Source organism: Talpa europaea (assembly GCF_964194135.1).
Source record: "Talpa europaea genome assembly, chromosome: 11".
Classification (NCBI taxonomy): domain Eukaryota; kingdom Metazoa; phylum Chordata; class Mammalia; order Eulipotyphla; family Talpidae; genus Talpa; species Talpa europaea.
Window position 1 is genome coordinate 90,532,194 of NC_140078.1, and position 17,140 is coordinate 90,549,333.

General features: G+C 37.4%; 1 protein-coding gene across 1 annotated transcript in view; it reads right to left on the reverse strand.

Annotated features, from left to right (window-relative positions):
- Nucleotides 1-17,140, reverse strand: part of KCNH8 (potassium voltage-gated channel subfamily H member 8) — a gene marked incomplete at both ends in the record, with an annotated part of 247,880 nt that overhangs the window by 134,872 nt on the left and 95,868 nt on the right. The window contains one exon of the mRNA XM_084247027.1: nt 9,022-9,153. Coding sequence (XP_084103153.1) covers nt 9,022-9,153 — 132 coding nt within the window. The remainder of the gene's footprint in view (nt 1-9,021; nt 9,154-17,140) is intronic.

The window sequence follows — 17,140 nt, forward strand, 5'->3', positions numbered from 1 at the left end:
ACCACTTCCACAGCTATAGGTAGGAGAATTTTCTTTCCCTCCCCCAAACTAGAAGTATGGTCCTATTGATCTGTGTCTTAACCTAATATACACTTCTGAAGGCTACAGAAGTTCCTGTGACCTGATGTCAAAGTATTACACAAGACATAAAGCAGAGCAGCAACACTAATTTAATTAGCTCTTAACTAATACATGTTAAGCACTGAATATAATGACCAAACAAGACTGGAGTCAATGCATCTTTCTAGGGTATCATGTTTCATACTGTGTAATAATGGGAAGATCCATAATTGGGAGAGGTATAATGATCTGCTATTCCAATGCTAATTTCCAATATAAAAGGATCTAGTGTTGGGAGGGTTTCAGGGAGGAATCACTTGATAATTAATTATCTAAGTCAGGAATTTGCAAACACTGACCCATCAACAGGGCATCTGTTCTTGTAAATAAAGTTTTGTTGGAACACAATTATACCCTATATATGATATATATGTACTCTTTATATATATACATATAACACATATATATGCATATACAACATGTATGTATACATAAATACATATAGTCTATGACTACTATTCTGCTATAGTGAGAGAATTAGTGTTTTTTATAGAGACTTCATGGCCCACAGAGCCTAAAATATTCACTAACAGGTCTTTCACAGAAAAGTATGTAAATTCCCATCTAGATCAAATGAGGAAAAAAAATCTGAACTGACCATTACCTCAAATACATTCTATTTGAAAACTAAGTTTCCAAAGAAAGAAAAAGTATCATGACCCAGCTTTATCAAAACTTTCAGAAATTAAACTTCACATAATTGATCTTAGGTTTATGTATGTGGGTGACTTAAAGGAAAGGAAAAAAAGCACATCAGCAAGTACATTTGAAGTTCAAATATTTCCCAATTCTATTCATTTCACCATTATGTAACATCAAACATTCCATAAAATGTAGGGGTTATGAGAATCAGACCATTTAAGGACTGGCATTGATATGCAAATTCTCACTAAATTCAACACGGATACTAAAGTCTATTTTTGTCTTTCTTCTCCTTGTGTAAAACCGTAAGTTAAACAAGAATTTTGGAAACTTCATAGGACCATCAAAATCTTATGCAGAACGTTCCTTGGGTAGAGCTTATTCACTTAGAGAGTGGTTGACTGGGTTTTCCCAATTGAATCTGTAGGAGAACCAGAAAACAAAGTGTATACTTATATTTCAAGAAAATTAGGTAAGAATAGGAGTTTTTTCTATCTAGTAATAATGCATATGGCAAACATGAGTATTCTGATGAGCTTCGAGAGAAGACTTAGAAAATAAAGTCTTTAGTTCACAATCTCTAAGTACGCTCTGTGACCCAGAATACTACATGCCCTCCTGTCATATAGTATGGTTATGGAATTGCAGATCCTTGCAACAAAAGAAACCTAAGAATTTATCTAATCTAATTACCTTCTTTTGTAGTGAGGCGATGCTGCAGTTAGGAGAGGTGAAATGCGTGCATGAAGGCCACACCGCTGGCTAGCAGCAGAGATGGGGTGTGACACTGTGACTCCTGGGATCTTCTTAACTATCACAAATTTTCAAACTGACCTGCCCCAGATAAAATTATGAAATGGAGGAGTACTATCCTCAGAAAACCCTAAAAAATATTAAACCCCCTTCTGATTACACTTACCCACTCACCACTAAATAAAGAACAAGGCTAAACTCTTAACTTTCTACGGACATTTCAAAAAAAGCATTATTTTAATTTCTAAACTTATTTTAGGTAGTTTGAATGTTTCTTTTCTCTTTTCTATGACATCCTACATTTATAATATGAATTCAATATCTGTAATTATTTCTCTAGAGCTACTGAATATTAAGGTTTTTTATTGCTTAAGAATTCCTTTTTTGCTCACAATGGTTTTTCCCCTTTAGAAGCTTTCAGAAGTCTGAGCAGTTTTTGAAACCCAGGAATCTCATATTTAAGAGTGGAATGTAATTATCAATATGGAAAGTCTAGGTACATGAGTAGGGTACGTCAAAATTTGCTCTTGGTTGTGGGGTGATATGGATGGCCATTTTCATAACAACTGCTGATACTGATATATTCCAAACTTTCCTTCTGAGATATCTAGATTATTTTGAAAAGATTCTCCCAAACTCATGTCAAGAGAGTATAGACTTAACTACAAGCATTCTAGGAGACAGGTTGAGGAAGAGGACTTGAGAGGTTCAGTACTGGGGATGCAAACATTCAACATGATTATTTCCTCCATATTTACTGCTGCACTTGTATCCCAAACATGCCTGGCTCCTTCCATCCCAACACTCTCTTTTTCACCTTCCCAAAGGATGTCTCAAGTTTTCTGAAAGAGGTAGGGAGTTGACTGGACAGCATGCTATGCTCTCCACATCCCCGTGCACATTCGAAGGATCAATTCCCCAGAGGTTGGGAGCGCCCTTGGGGAAGAGGCCGCCCTTGAGAGTGTAGTGCTGTGGGACGGCTTTTCTATAAGACTTGGTCAGTGCCCAAGCCAATCACAGAACTCAGGACAATTTGAAAGGTTATCCCAGAAGGGTGGCCTTTTGTAATGATATCAGAACCCCAAAGTATTCTGCTCAATCTTGCTTTCCTTCTGTCCCACACAGATGTTGGCCCCTCTACTCAGGCTTCCCAGGGAAAATGACAGTTTAAGAAGAGCAGCTGTCTGGCTGCACATATTAAGGGAGGAAATCTGTGGATGTAACTGCTTCTTTAAAATGTTCTTAAATTCAATCTCTGCTTTTAGCTTTGCTGTTATAGTCACTTTCAGAGGGACTATCTTTTAGTTTTGTGAGGTTCTATAATAAAAGTCATGCTTCTTAGCTTTTCCCACTGCTGGTTATTTGAGTTTCTCAGATCCATTAAGTCAGTCTCATCAATTTGCTTTTCGGTTTCTAAAATTTGGTTGCTGTTCAGTTCCTAAAATAAATTTTCTATAATCTTTAACCTATAGGCTGTGTCTCTAAAAATATCTCTTCACTTTTGTTTTAGTACATTTTGAAAATGTATTCATTTAACATACTGATTTCTTTTTCTTTTTTTTTTTTTTAAAGATTTATTTTATTTATTTATACAAGCACTGGGTACAGTCAGAAGCGTGGGAGGGTGAGAGAATTCACCAGAGCCAGAGCAGGGAGCAGAGAAGACAGAAGGACCGAAGTACACAGCTGAGGGGAGCAGCGGGCGGCAGGAGAGGTCTGCGCGCCGTGTGGGACCCTCCTTCCGTGGCCAGGGAGCAGCCGGGGATTGAACCAGCGCTGCAGAGGCTGTGGGCAGCTTCACAACCCAGCGCTCAACCATTGCGCCACCGGGGAGGCCCAACATAATGATTTCTTGATGCAGATTTCACTTGGCATCTAGAACTTCTGACATTTATATTTGTAGTTCATATTCTGTAGTAAATAGAAATGCTCATTATTATAGTGTTCTAATTGTACTAATCCAAGAAGGGGGATTGAGTAAGAAAGGGATTATCTATCTTGAAATCTCATATATTCTTTGGAAAGTAAGTGATAGGAAACTATGAGACAGAGGTTCAATACGGATGGAGTTATTATAGGTCTTACAATTATAAGGTGATATAAATGACTGAGCAGAAATTGAAAAACAGATATTATCTCAAGGACCATGGTGGCTCATGACTTGATGGACAGTCATAATTATCTTTAACAGCCATCCTGACAGGGTAGAATACCTGACATGTCTGCACTTAAAAGCTATCCTGTTATTAAACTCAGTATTGATGAGATATAATAAGCATTAGTATGTATCGTTCTAGATTTGAAAGGAGAACAATGAACTTCAAGAGGGCTTAAATGAAAATGGCAAAAATGATTAAGAGTTGAGGGGCAAGGGAACCTAAGTAGCATGCAAAAGAACATTGCCATTTGTTCAGAAAAGAATGAGATTTGTTTCTAATGGCCGTACAGCAGATAAGGCAATCCTCACTAGTTTTCAGATTTTAAAGTGCTTTTTCAGAGAAAATCTAATGAGCTAATTGGTGGGGAAAAGTACCTTATTGATAGTAGGCCACTAACTGCTAGTTTTCTTCCTTTCTAAAGGATCCAACCAGGATAAAAGGGTATTTAACTTCATCGGAAAGGAATGAAGTTTTTACATAAGAATTTCCTAGAAGGGATGATTATTAGAGAATGGATTTATTGCTTTAGGAACAGTTACTGACATTTACATAGTAAAAGGAATGGATGGAAATATATCACTGGAAGTGTGAAAGATGGTTGCATAATGAATCTTGGAATGCTATTTATTTCTTCATTTTCTCCTAAGTTAAATATTTCAAGCACATAAAATTCATCTTAGAGTTAATTGATACCTGGCCAGTTGCTTAATTCTGTCCTTTTAAGGAAAAATTTTTCAATATATTTTTAACAAATGACTTTTATTATCTTAAAAATGTGACCAACTTGAAATTCTCATAAATGAAAGACAAACAGAAGAGTCACCAAGAACAAAAATTAAACAACAGCAAAGATTCTACCTGAAGTGAAAGGGCCATCCAATGCCAACAGTAAGAACATATTTTGAGAAGGAGCCTAATTTGGTAAATACATGTCAAATTGTCTTGGGCTTAAATCAAGCAGAACACAACCAAACAATAGACTCATCTGATGTGCACCTGAGACATGCAACTGTGATAATTATGATTTAATTTTGAAAAAGCAAGAACATTATGCTGTTTTCTATCTCTGAATAGTTAAGTTTCTAAACTGGATATTACTTACACATTCATTATTCATCCACCCATCAAACAAGTATTTATTAAGTGCTTATTTTTGTGTTGGAGTTAATGTCCCAAAAAAGACAGGCAAAGTCTGTCTCCTGATGAAGCTTCAAGTTTAATGGTAGAGAGAACAATTACAGGCTAAACTAACATTTGAAAAAGATTGTTTCAAATAGCCATTAATGTTATGAGGACAACAAAGAAGGCAATGTGATGGAGGGGTTAGATGTGGGCTCCTAAGACTAGGTGGTCAGGGAAGGTCTTTCTAAGGTACATGCATGCCACAAGGTTTCTCAAAATCAGACATACATGAGAATCAGCTTGGGATCTTGTTAAATGCAGGTTTTGATTCAGAGCTTGAAGTAGGCCCTAAGACTATACATTTATTCTGAGCTCTCAAGTGACATTAACGGGTCAGGCTCTTGAACAGTGAGGAAAAAAATACTGTACTCTGAATAGTGAGGGAAAAAATGAGATAAATCCAATTTTCTATTCACCTCAATTCTCATTTTCCCTCATTTGTTTCATAAGAGGCCCCAGGCCATGGTGGAAAGATGTGAGCTCTGAGTCTAGATAGCCCTGGCCTTCAATTCTGGCTCTGGGGCATTGGGCAGTCTCACTCGCCTGCATTGTAGGATTCTTGGCTTTTGTGTCCAACATAGAGAAAATATCAATAAAGGACAGATGCTCTAGATTGGTTGACCCAACCTCACTTCTGGGCTCTGCCTAAAGACACTCTTTCTACTATAAAACTGTGAATACTTATAACAACAAACTCCCCAAAGATGATTTTCTAGATTTTCTTGTGGTTAGAGATGGCCAAGCCAGGTAACTGAGTTGTGGTCAATGATATGTTGATGGAAATCTCTGCAGAAAGGAGAGGCAAGCGGAGGGACATTCTTTCCTGCATCCAAAGCAAATCTCATGGGTAAAGGCCCTGTCCTTTGTCCTTCCCTCTTCTCTCTGCATATACAACAGAAATGAGTTCTAAAGGCACAGCAGGCATCTTCAACCACAAGGTGCCAAGTCTGAGGTGACAGACAGCAGCTGAAGGATAACAGAGCAGAAAGGCAAAAAGAGCCCATCTACCTGCCAATATCACTGAGTTGATACTACAACATGGAGAGCTCAGTTCCAGACTCTGAAATATGAGAAAAATAAGCCCCAGCTTATCTTAGTTTTCAGCTACTTGAAGCTAAGTGCAATTCATATCTGATTGTTTAGCATAGCTATTCATTATTATTATTTCTTCTGGAACTACTTAATAAGAAGAAAAGGGCTATGTGATATGAAACTTTTGTCAGAGTACTTAATAATTTCAACCTGCTGCTACCTGCTGGCAGTGTGACTACAAACTGATGCCACTGCATTTGAGTTCTGATTTGTACTAGCACCAAATAAAATATGAAAAGTCTCACACATCAACCCCTACATTCTCAAGATAAATTTGAAGTGCCCACATCATAGAAACTGTAATTGAAATTCTCCGTCTGGGATAACTATTGATGTTGTTGCCATACAATGAATAGCCCAGTGTCAACCATCATTTCAAACCAAATCTGGGACACCCTACCAGAAATAAACAAAAATAACTGCATTGGGCCCTGTGCCTGGAAAAACAAGGCACATATTATTATACTCAACTGGTTTGAAAGGAAAACCAATTTAGCATAATGAATGAACTGCTATGAGAAGTTTGGAAAACTGAGATCCAGGCAACTGAATACAGAGGAAAGGAACTTTTAAAAGAAACTAAATGCTGCTATGTAGATAAAGGCCCTTTAATACAATTAATAAGAGGTATCTATTATCGGTATCTATTATGTGCAAAGCCCTGTGGAAATTCAGACATTTGCAGTTTTATGCCAACTTTAATGCTCCTAATGGCTGGGATATGTGGGTGCCAGACAGGTCAGAAGAGCGAAGAGAGACACAGAGAGGTGTGTTGCACTAGCTAAGTGTGAGCAGATCATTTTGGCTTGTTCAAAGACTTCAAGACGGTTGGAAGTGGACTGATTCCTAAGTAATCTGAACCAAAATCTGCATACAGGAGCTAAGGGTACCTTGATTTAGAGTTAAAAGAGGAAGTGCTGCCATCTCACTGAGTCTTAGCTTGGCCTTTTCTCAGCACTGGTGTCTGTGTCTCCTCTACTTATAAGGACACCATCAGATAGGACAAAGGTCTACCCTAATGACTAATTTTACCTTAATTTCTATTTTAAAGATCCTAAGCCCAAATAGAGCAGCCAGAGTTAGGGCTACATGAGAAACTTGGAATTCACCAAGTTCCCCCTTTTTTTCCCCCACTGTTCTAACAGTGAACCATATCTCCATACCATCCAAATTCCTTAGAGTGACATAATAAATTATTTAGGATTTAAGCCCTGTCTGCTTATCTAGAGTTGAATTTAGACTCTTATAATCTACTTCTGAACAAAAGTCAGCTATTTGTTACTCTACCTCCCAAAGTAAACAGAAGAGCATGGGTCCCTGGGCACCCAATACTCATGACAGGTATCTGAAGTGAGGTCAATCTGGAGCCTTTAAACCTAGAATTTAAAGTGAACTCTGAATAGTTCGTGATAGAGTGGAATTACATTATTAGCTATTCAGCTGCTGCCCACGGACATACAGAATTGATTGTTGATATGAAAAAAAACTCACATAGTGTCGGAAGTGTTGTTCTTACTTACCTTTTATAGTCCTATAATACTAAAGAACATACCAAAGCAAAGACAAAAACAAAAGCTGTGCTCTGATTTCTATACTTTTCTATTCTCTTGGTGGACTTGCTCTGGTATCCAAGGAACTATCATTGACTACTCTTCCCCTGTGCATGGAAAATGTGCCACAGTATTTAGTCATGCAAATAAACAGGAAAGCAGTCTTGTATTTGCAAACATTTCAAATGCTAGAAGCTGGGGGGGGGGGCAACAAACCGTAATAATTTTCCACTGGTGGTGTCATTTCAAGGGATGCCAAATATTTAACACACACACACATTTGAAAAAAATCCATGCCTAAGAAGACTTGTTGTGGGCCTCCCTGGTGGCACAGGGATTAAAGACACACCACTACCAAGCTAACACCAGCCACTGCAGCACGAGTTTGATCCCTGGCCAGGCAGGGAGCTAACCCACATGGCGCAGCAGACCTCTCCTGTCTCACCTGCTGCTCCCCTCAGCAGTGTATTTCAGCAGATCTGCCTGTTCTGCTCCCCACTCTGTCTCTGGTGAATCCTCTCAACCCCCACACCTCTGGCCTATACCTCAGCTCTTTGTGTGCATAAATAAATATATCTTTAAAAATATAAAAAGACTCCTGAAATATTAAAGAGCTGCTTTTAATAAAGAACTTACTTAAAAAACAGGAAATCTCTACATTGACAAGCACCTTTTCTCTGATCACCAAAATACTTAATTCTATTCCTTATTTAAAGGAAATAATATCAGCATTATTTTCACTGTTAATCTTTGTCAACTGAAATGAAATGCAGGGAATTTCTTAATAAGCTACAAGGCAAGCAACATAAAACCCTAGAAAGAATCCTTTAATGCATACATTGTGCAAAGATGAGAAAAGATGTAAGAATTATATAAAATAAAATATTTAAATAAAAAAAATTTAAACCTAAAAAAATAAATAAAATGAACAATGATGTAAAAAAAAAAGAATCCTTTGAAGGTCATTTAAAAGTTTGTTTTTTAAAACAAGTTATGATACCATCCTATACTATGAAATACAGAGAGACATAATAAATTCATTTGCTGAAAACTTTGCACTCAAACAACTGCTAACCTTGAGTCCTTCATTTTGTATAAAAAATTAAACTTTTCATTGCTAAGTTTCAAGATACTGCGCTTTAGATGAAACTGAGAGATGTATTTTAATCGTATCATTTTAACCTCATGTATTGTTACCGATTCATTTGCTTCCATAATAAAACAAGGTGGTATGAATCTTTAGATTCTGATCCATTGTTTTCCCACCCTCATCCTATTTGCATAGAAATATGAACTTCTGGTTCCTGTCAAATGAGGCTTTATTACAGAGACAGGAGTGTAAATTTATATGAGTCGCTGTGATTTTGGAATAAGGATCAAAAAAAATATTGACTGCAAACAGATATGAATATTTATCAGTTGCTGTTATTAAAAAGACAAATTTTTTTTCTTCCCGGAGTTTTTGAGTAAACAATTTCAAAATGTTACTCCATCTGTCAGTGTTTTCTGAAAACAGTACAAACCTTCTCTTTTATCTTCTGGAGTAATCTTCACTTTCGTATCTGTTATATCTTTGAATGAGGCCAGAAAAAGCACCACGTCTCCTTTCTCATTCTTTATAGGAACAATGTCCAATAGGCACCAAAAGGGAGACCCTGCAACAGTAATAAGAAGACAAATAAACTACTGTCTTGTGTTTTTCCTACGAAAATTTCAATCATTAAGTGGTATAGTTAATAAAGTCTTTACTGTTTTCTTCTATCCCACACTCCCTCCCAAATCTCAAAAATGTTGATTTTCAGATTCCATAAATGTCTACTCCAATAGGCACATCTCTTCATTCCCAACTGAAATGCTTTCTTTGAAAATAAGGCAGTATTTGAAACAAAAGCACTTGTCTGTGCTGACACATTTTTGCTTACATCATTCAAATTGTAGCTCTTCTTTGAACTTGTTGACGTCCAAGCATTCCCTTTTATGACACATTGTCCCTTTCCACTCCCAACATACTCTAGTTCTTAAATAAGTATCTTTGTTTGGAATGAGTTTGCTAGAGGTTTATGTATTCAATTAAAAACAAGTCAATGATTGTCCACCAGAAGGGCTAATATAAAACTATAGCAAATACTGTTTGGAAAGGGTGAGCAGTCATTTGAACTCTCAAACATTGCAGGTTGGTTGTAAATTAATACATATCCTGTTTGGCAGTGTTGAGATATATTTTCAAAATGCAACATTATACAGCAATGTGAATGAGTGATGGACAGTAATTTGCAACCAAATGGATATTACTAGCATAATGTTGAGAAGATTGGCAAGATACAAATGGGTAGCATGCAATATAAATGCATTTGCACTAAGCACAAAAACAGGCAAAACTAGTCTAGGGTGTTAAAAGGCAGGATGGAGACTATCTTTTGGGGAAGTGTATGGTTGGGAGTTCTGGAGTACTGGTCAAGTTTTCTTTCATTATCTTTATGTTGTTTTCCTAGAAGTGTTCGTTTCTGAAATCTCATCAAATTCTATACTCATGCTACATGTATTTTTCAGTGTGTTTATTTTATTTCAAAAACATATTTTCAAAAGCAATAATCAAGTTAAATTCTTTTTTTTTATAAAAGAATCATTGAAAAATATCACTAGTAGACCCAAGTTCAAAGTTTCTATTTTGAAGTAATGTATTTTTACATATTTTAAAATATACAAAATTGCTGCATGAGATTTCCTTCTACAAAGCATTGCTGGGCGGAAATATTTGAAAATTTTGGGAAAATTGTTGCTTAGAAAGTAAATTATTAATGTAGTCACAAAAATTTGCTTTATTTTTCTTCTGATGGGGAAAAATACAATAAATTTCCACGTTACTTGGGAGCTAATTTCAAAGTCAAAGCTTAACAAATATAGCCTTTATATTTTGATTTGCTTTGCATCTATTGTATAAGAGGTCACAATTTTCCACTTAGCTGATTATCCATCCAGTATTGGAATAGATAACAACATTAAAAACTATAGTCTTACTTCAGTTGAGCACCAGATGAAGCAGTTGATTTGTATTTGTGTGTCATCTGACATATAAATCATATTTTATTATGGATACTGTTGTAATTTTTGTGAAGTGTAGTTGAATCCGCATGATATAAATATTTGTATAATGTGCTTCTACTATATAAAGTATTCAGGAAATATCTGCCCCATATTCTCCTAACAGTTTCAAGGTATGAATTCCTCCTTGCTCTTCTGACTCAGAGCTATGGTTTCATTTCATTCATCTTCCCAAACATCTCTGTGCCAGCAATCCCATCTCAAGACCCCACCACCAAGCTCTGTAGTTCCAACATTCACCAGCTACGTGACCTTGGGGATGTCAATGAGCCTCTCTGGAACTTGGTTCCCTCAGTCATAACAGTCTCACATCCTTCAGTCCAATGGTGGATATAGAAACCAAAAAAACATGAGACTCCAGCTCTATTGACTATGCTCATGAAGAAAACTCTTAAGTGAGCCATATGCCTGGCTAAATACTGTTATCCCCTGTATGGATCTTTCTTCAATTTTTCTCAGTGGCTACCATTTCAAGTTGGGAGACTTTTCCACTAATGCTATAGGAACAAAAAGGGCCTTCAGGTCAAGCAATCAATCAGATGCTAGAGAAAGCAATAGAGAACATGAGGATGGTATGAATCTGACATTTTAAAACATCTCTCTGCAAATTATCTTCCAAGAACATCAAGCAAATCAGAACAGCAGCGATTAATTTTCCTGAAAATCCATTTTATCAATGCACTCAGGCAAGCATACTGTCTCCACAGAGCCTTTGCACAAGCAAAGGAGAGGCAAAAGCACAAAATGAGATGAAAGCCAAGGAAGCAGTGGGTAACACAATCAGCCCTTGATGCACAGTCATCATTTCACATCATGTTCTGGGAGAGCTGAAAGATCATTTTGAGATCTGTCTTTTAAGATATAAGACGTGATCTTTGAAATTTTATACATTCAATAAATCTTTATTAATATAGTCTCCTCTAAATTAAATTATTGTAATGATTTGACATGAACTAGCTGAATCTATCTTTCCATTGTTTAGAGGACAAAAGTGTATATTTGGTAGCAATACAAGGAACACTTCGGTTTATTTTTTTCCTTCCTCTCTCTTCTATCTCTTACCTTCTTCCCTTCCTTTTCTCCTTCCTTTCTTCTTCCAACTGCTCCCTTCCATTTATCCACACCGACTGCCTTACAAATATGAGTTTGGGTAGCTCTGAGTTAGGAAGCAAAGTATTTGTCCTTATTTCTTCCAGAAAGCAAGAACAGAGGCCAAAAACTATGAATTAGTTTCAAAGCAAGACCCTTCACACTTAATTTGCTCACTTATCTTTCCTTTCTCTGCTCTCCTAGATCTCCCACCAGGCCCTTCTCCACCCTGGCTCTCTGCCAAAACCTTCAATCTCGAATGACTGTAATAACTCAAGGTGATTCCCCGGGTCTGCCTTTCCCTCTTTTACCCACAGGCACAACGATGATCACGAAACTTCTTTCGGTCATCAGCAATTCAGTTCTGGTAGGATGGATCTCTCTTAGGGTTAAGATGGGAGGCAACAAATCCCTCATCTCAAACCCTGAGATGAGAAGGATTCTTTAAAGCAGGGTTAGAGGGCAGAAATCTTGTGTCAATTCTAACTCCTGCTGTATATAGCAGTAGTAATTACCATGTGGGTTGGTGAGTGTTGAAACAGATGAGGCTCTGCCAGGATTTAAGTTAATAACACCTTTAATTTCCATGAATAAATACAATTCATGGAGAGAAAAAAGGGTTTATACCCTATATGGTAAAATTTATTTTTGGAATTGCATAAATAATTACGCAGAGTTTAAATCTGGTGAAATGTCCCATCTCTCCATTCTGATACTTTCTTTTTCTTCCTTGGAAAACAAAGGTCAGGAGATTTTGATTTGCTGATACTTACAATTGTGAGAAAACTTATATGCTTTACATGTATCCCCAAAAGATTATAGCTATCAATAAATGAAAACTAATAATAAATTTCCAGTATGAATGCATGGTTTAATACAAGGAGGTGTAGATACAAAGAAAATGAGTCGTGAGTTGTTTCTTCCTCTTTGATGTCTCCCCTCTTTCCTTCCTACTGCTGAGAAACACATTATGTTTCTCAATGTAACATAACTTTGCAAGTCCTCCTGGCTCTTATATCAGACAGGATTTATGATTGATTTTTAATGATAAATCCCTGTCATCTTTATTTTTTGAAACAATGACTGCAATACTACAGCATTCGGAGTGTTAACATCAGTAGCACATAACCAAAAAGTTTCAGGTGCTTCTCTTATTTCACATTAAATTTGTCAAGTCTTGTTCTCAACAACTATCATCTTACTTACTAATTAAAATAATGCGGTGACAGTTTATAAATATCTGTCTACAGGATATATTTTGGAGCAGGGATGAGACCAAGTGAATTGTCCAGGTGAGTACATAAGGTTACTCCTAAGGGTAGTAGAGGCAGGCCACTTCCCTCTGTAACAGAAAGAGGGGGGCAGGAGTGGGAACCCCAAATGACTTCACCATAGAACTCTGACTTGCCCCTCTTGTTCCCATTTACTACCACCTTGTTCTGGCCTTAATCATTTCTAACCCTATTCTTTGAAAGTGTCTTTCCCCCATGTTGCTTCCAACATGCCGTGCAAACATAGGGTCCTGTTAAAAATACTCTATGACTTTTCATCACTTACAGGAAGAAGCACTAGTGCAACATTCTAAACACATCAATATGGAAGGTCTAATTCAAGGGACTAGCAAAAAAAGCAGGCGTGGGATGGAGAATGTGGACTAGAGGAAGTATCAGACTCAAAAGGAGGGTCGTCCCCTGGAGGACCCAGAGCTGGGTGGGAGACAAGTTTCTACAGCAGCCTCACCTGTTCTTCTGATGATGAAAACAATGATTATTTTTGTTGTTGTTGTTGAACTATTAGGTAAGATTTTCATTTATCTGCAGGGAGCACCTCTTCTGAAGACTATCTGTAGTGCATCCCACACAAGTTTTATGACTACTCAGTCCCTCTTGAATTTGCCTTGAGGAGACATCCCTTCTCCCAACATCCTAGGGTACTAGTGAACCAAAGTAGAAGGTGCTGGCCTGGATGCCTTGTGTATCCAGTGGAGGGCAGAGTGATGTAGCACGGGATAGAAGGAACTAGCGGGAGAGCTCCCTGAGTTGGGCAGTGACTAAGGGCACCTTTCATTTCAATGTTAATGTAAAATGAGGATCTCATAAAACAATGTGCTTTAAATTTGTTTCCATGTAGAAAACAACACAGGTGGATTGTGGGATTAAGGTTTCTTCTTTGTGATCCCTTATTGTCAGTGTTTCTAGAAAAAGCATGAAGGGATATAAGTGGGATTCTTACAACTCCAGAGATTTGGAGTAAGCTTATTTCTGGGAACACCACTTTTTACATCTTTCCCATGATTTAAGTTCTGACAGGTATCCAATTAAACAATTGAGAAGTTTTATGTTAAATTAGGATATCTGAATAAAGAAAGAGAGAAATAAAAATAGCAAGGAAAAAGGAGGAAGAGGAGGAGGAAGAAAGCAAAATCAAATGATGCTGAACTGATTTGAATGTTTTTTTCCTCTTTCCGTTTTGTATCAAATTCCCTTTTCCCTTAAATGGCAATACTTTATTTCTTTTCCAGGAATCTGTATAGTCATGTCTCTGAAATTTCTAATAATTAGGAACAAGAGGTTCTTGGGAACTTAAAATCTAGAAAACATCCCCAAGATGTGCTTTAGTCAATAGTTCCAACATCTGTGCTTACGGAATTCATTTACTGGATAACTGACAAGTAGAGTTATTACTTGCTTTAAGTTATTACTTGCTATCAGCATTATCTGATAATAAACATAGATAATTCTCACCTATAATTGAAGGGACTTTCCTGAATTGGGTAAACACAAATTCAGCTGGGACAGATTTAGAGGAGTCAGAACAAATGGGCAAAGTGTGATGAGAAGCAGTGACAAGGGAGTCCACATAAAATAACACAGGCTACAGTGACTTAGGAGGGGTGTTGATTATTAAGAATCTATTATCTGGTGGAAGAAAAAGAGCCATATGCTTTAGATGAACTCTACCTGAACTTCTCATTGATCAATTTAACCAAAATTTCACCAAAATGAGTCACACTTTACAAATGTGGAGATTGATATGTATAATATTTTCTTCAGGGTCAAATAATGAGTGTCAAAGACTGGAATTTAAACAGGTCTGAGTTTAGTTTTTAAATTTTGCTTTTCTATAATCTGGGAATTATTCCATGAGTTCCTAGTGAGTTTCACTTTCCTTTGACTTAACTCTTTTCTACTTAAGGTACGAGGCAAAATGATAGGGGTGCTTTATAAAATGTCATATGAGGCATAATGATAGAGTGCTTTATACAATGTCATAAGAGACAAAGGTGACGTGAAGACTGATATGGAACATTTTATTCAGTCTTAAGAACAAGAATGAGTAGAACCTCCATTTGAAACAAGAAGCAGTTACATGAGTCTCAGACTGGAATGCATCCTTACTTGAGGTACACAGGGTGCTAAGTTTTAGATATGCCTTTGTATCCATTGCAACAACAGGATCCAAACACCACCACAGGTGATACTTTCAGTCCTCAACTGAGATTGAAGAGAAGATACTTACACAACCTTCCTGACTGCAGTTTCTAAGTGTAGTGACCTGAGTTGTTCATGTGTTCATATTCTGACCTCATTCATAAAGTCTCTGCCTGGCCCCTCCTACCAGCATGTTTCTGCATTTTGCTTTCTGGGGAAGCTTCAGAAATGGTGGTCTCCATGTCTTAACTCAAGGCAGGACACATAGCTATAGCCCCTGGACTCATCTCTTCTAAGATTGGAAGAATAGACAAGATGGGGAAAATAGCAAGGAGAACTGAGCCCAGATCAATGTCTGAATCTTGGGTCTCTCTTTCCAGTGATATTTTGGGGAAAAGAAAGTCAGATGTGATGGACAATTGTTAGTGAGGAGGCTGTTTCAACAGGTCTGGCTTTGTGGTTGTCACTCATAAGTCACTTTTTTTTTGAGAATAAGGCATTAAAACAAACTTACTCTCTAGATACTTGAATTAAACAAAAGCAATTTAAACTTGCAGTTGTTCAGTGAAAAAACACTTGAAATGAAAATTTAAGGATCGAGTTAAGCCCCTCTAATGAAACAAGGCTTTTACTTGAAGGAATCGATGGTCTTTGCAGGGCAATAAAGATAAATGTTGGTGCCAATGGACATGTCGCTACATAAACTCAGCACAGTCCAGAAGGTCTGAGATTTTGAAATTACTCAGTTTAGGACCCAAAATAAAATATTTGGATATTGCATTGCAAGTCATTGGACATAAAATTATTCATTCATTCAACAAATATTTATTGAGTGCCTGCAAGGACTGGGAACTGTTTTAAGTGTTTGGATAAACACTAGATTAGAGATGCCTGAGAGAACTTATATTCCATTTCAGAGAGAGAAACAATAAATTATAAGTAATTGCATAATTTATTACAGGGTTTCAAATGCTGCAGCAAAAAGAAAAAGTAGAGCAGGGTAAAGGTAAATAGGATGTGAAAAAAAGTGGTGTAGCACTGTGGTATGACAATCTTAAGGAATTACCATGACAGTGCTAATTAATGTTGCTTTTGAATATTAATGAACTGTCTGATGGTTATTCAGGTCTTCTGAACAGCAAACAATGGGAAGACCGCAATGCAGATCTGGGGTCAAGCAAAGGAGACGGGGAAGAAAAATTGGATAACAGTGTCCTCCACTGCAAAGCAACTCTAAGGAAAGTTTGCCAAGGCCATCAGGGAATCATCCGGCCAAGCCAACCATCAAAGCAGTTCTGGCTCTCCTGGGAACAGAAGTGTTACAGTGTCCCTGCTTTTTTCAGTCACTGGCTGGGAGTAGCCCGTGGAAAGTGTGTCCTCTGTGCCAACACAGCAATGTGTTTGCACAAAACAGCTAGGCAGTCCGATTACTCTTTAATCAAAGATGCAAGTGGCATATTCACAAGGTTCCCACAGTAAGTATAAGAGACGTCTCATACCCCTTCCTCTTGTCACTGCACTTTCAGATTCCATTGGGAACCAAAACGCCTCTGTGTGGGCAACCTTGGGAGAACTCTCAAACCTGTTGTGGGACTTCCCCTCCCTGTACCCCTCTTACTTTTTGGTAAATGTAAATCTGGAACAGAGAAACCCAAGAGAAAAGGTGGAAGAAGCAGAGTCACTCAGCAATGAAGGCCAGGAATGAACTTAAGTTTTTTTAGACCATGCCCAGCTAGGACAACCAGGCACACTCCTAGGTGATGACCAAATTTACAATGCAATTGTAACTGTCCGTGTTCACAACGATCTTTTTACACTTATGCTTATTATATTCAGAAGTTTTGGAAACCTGGCATTATTCAAGTTTTCTTGAATAATGGCATAGGCAATTTGTCCACATTAGACTAACCAGCTATTCTTTTCTGCTAACTTTAATCTTGAGCAGAGGAACTCCAGATCAAAAATGGAAGAAGTAGATTCATTCAACAATGAAGGTCAGGAAAATGTTTCCAGTGAGTCT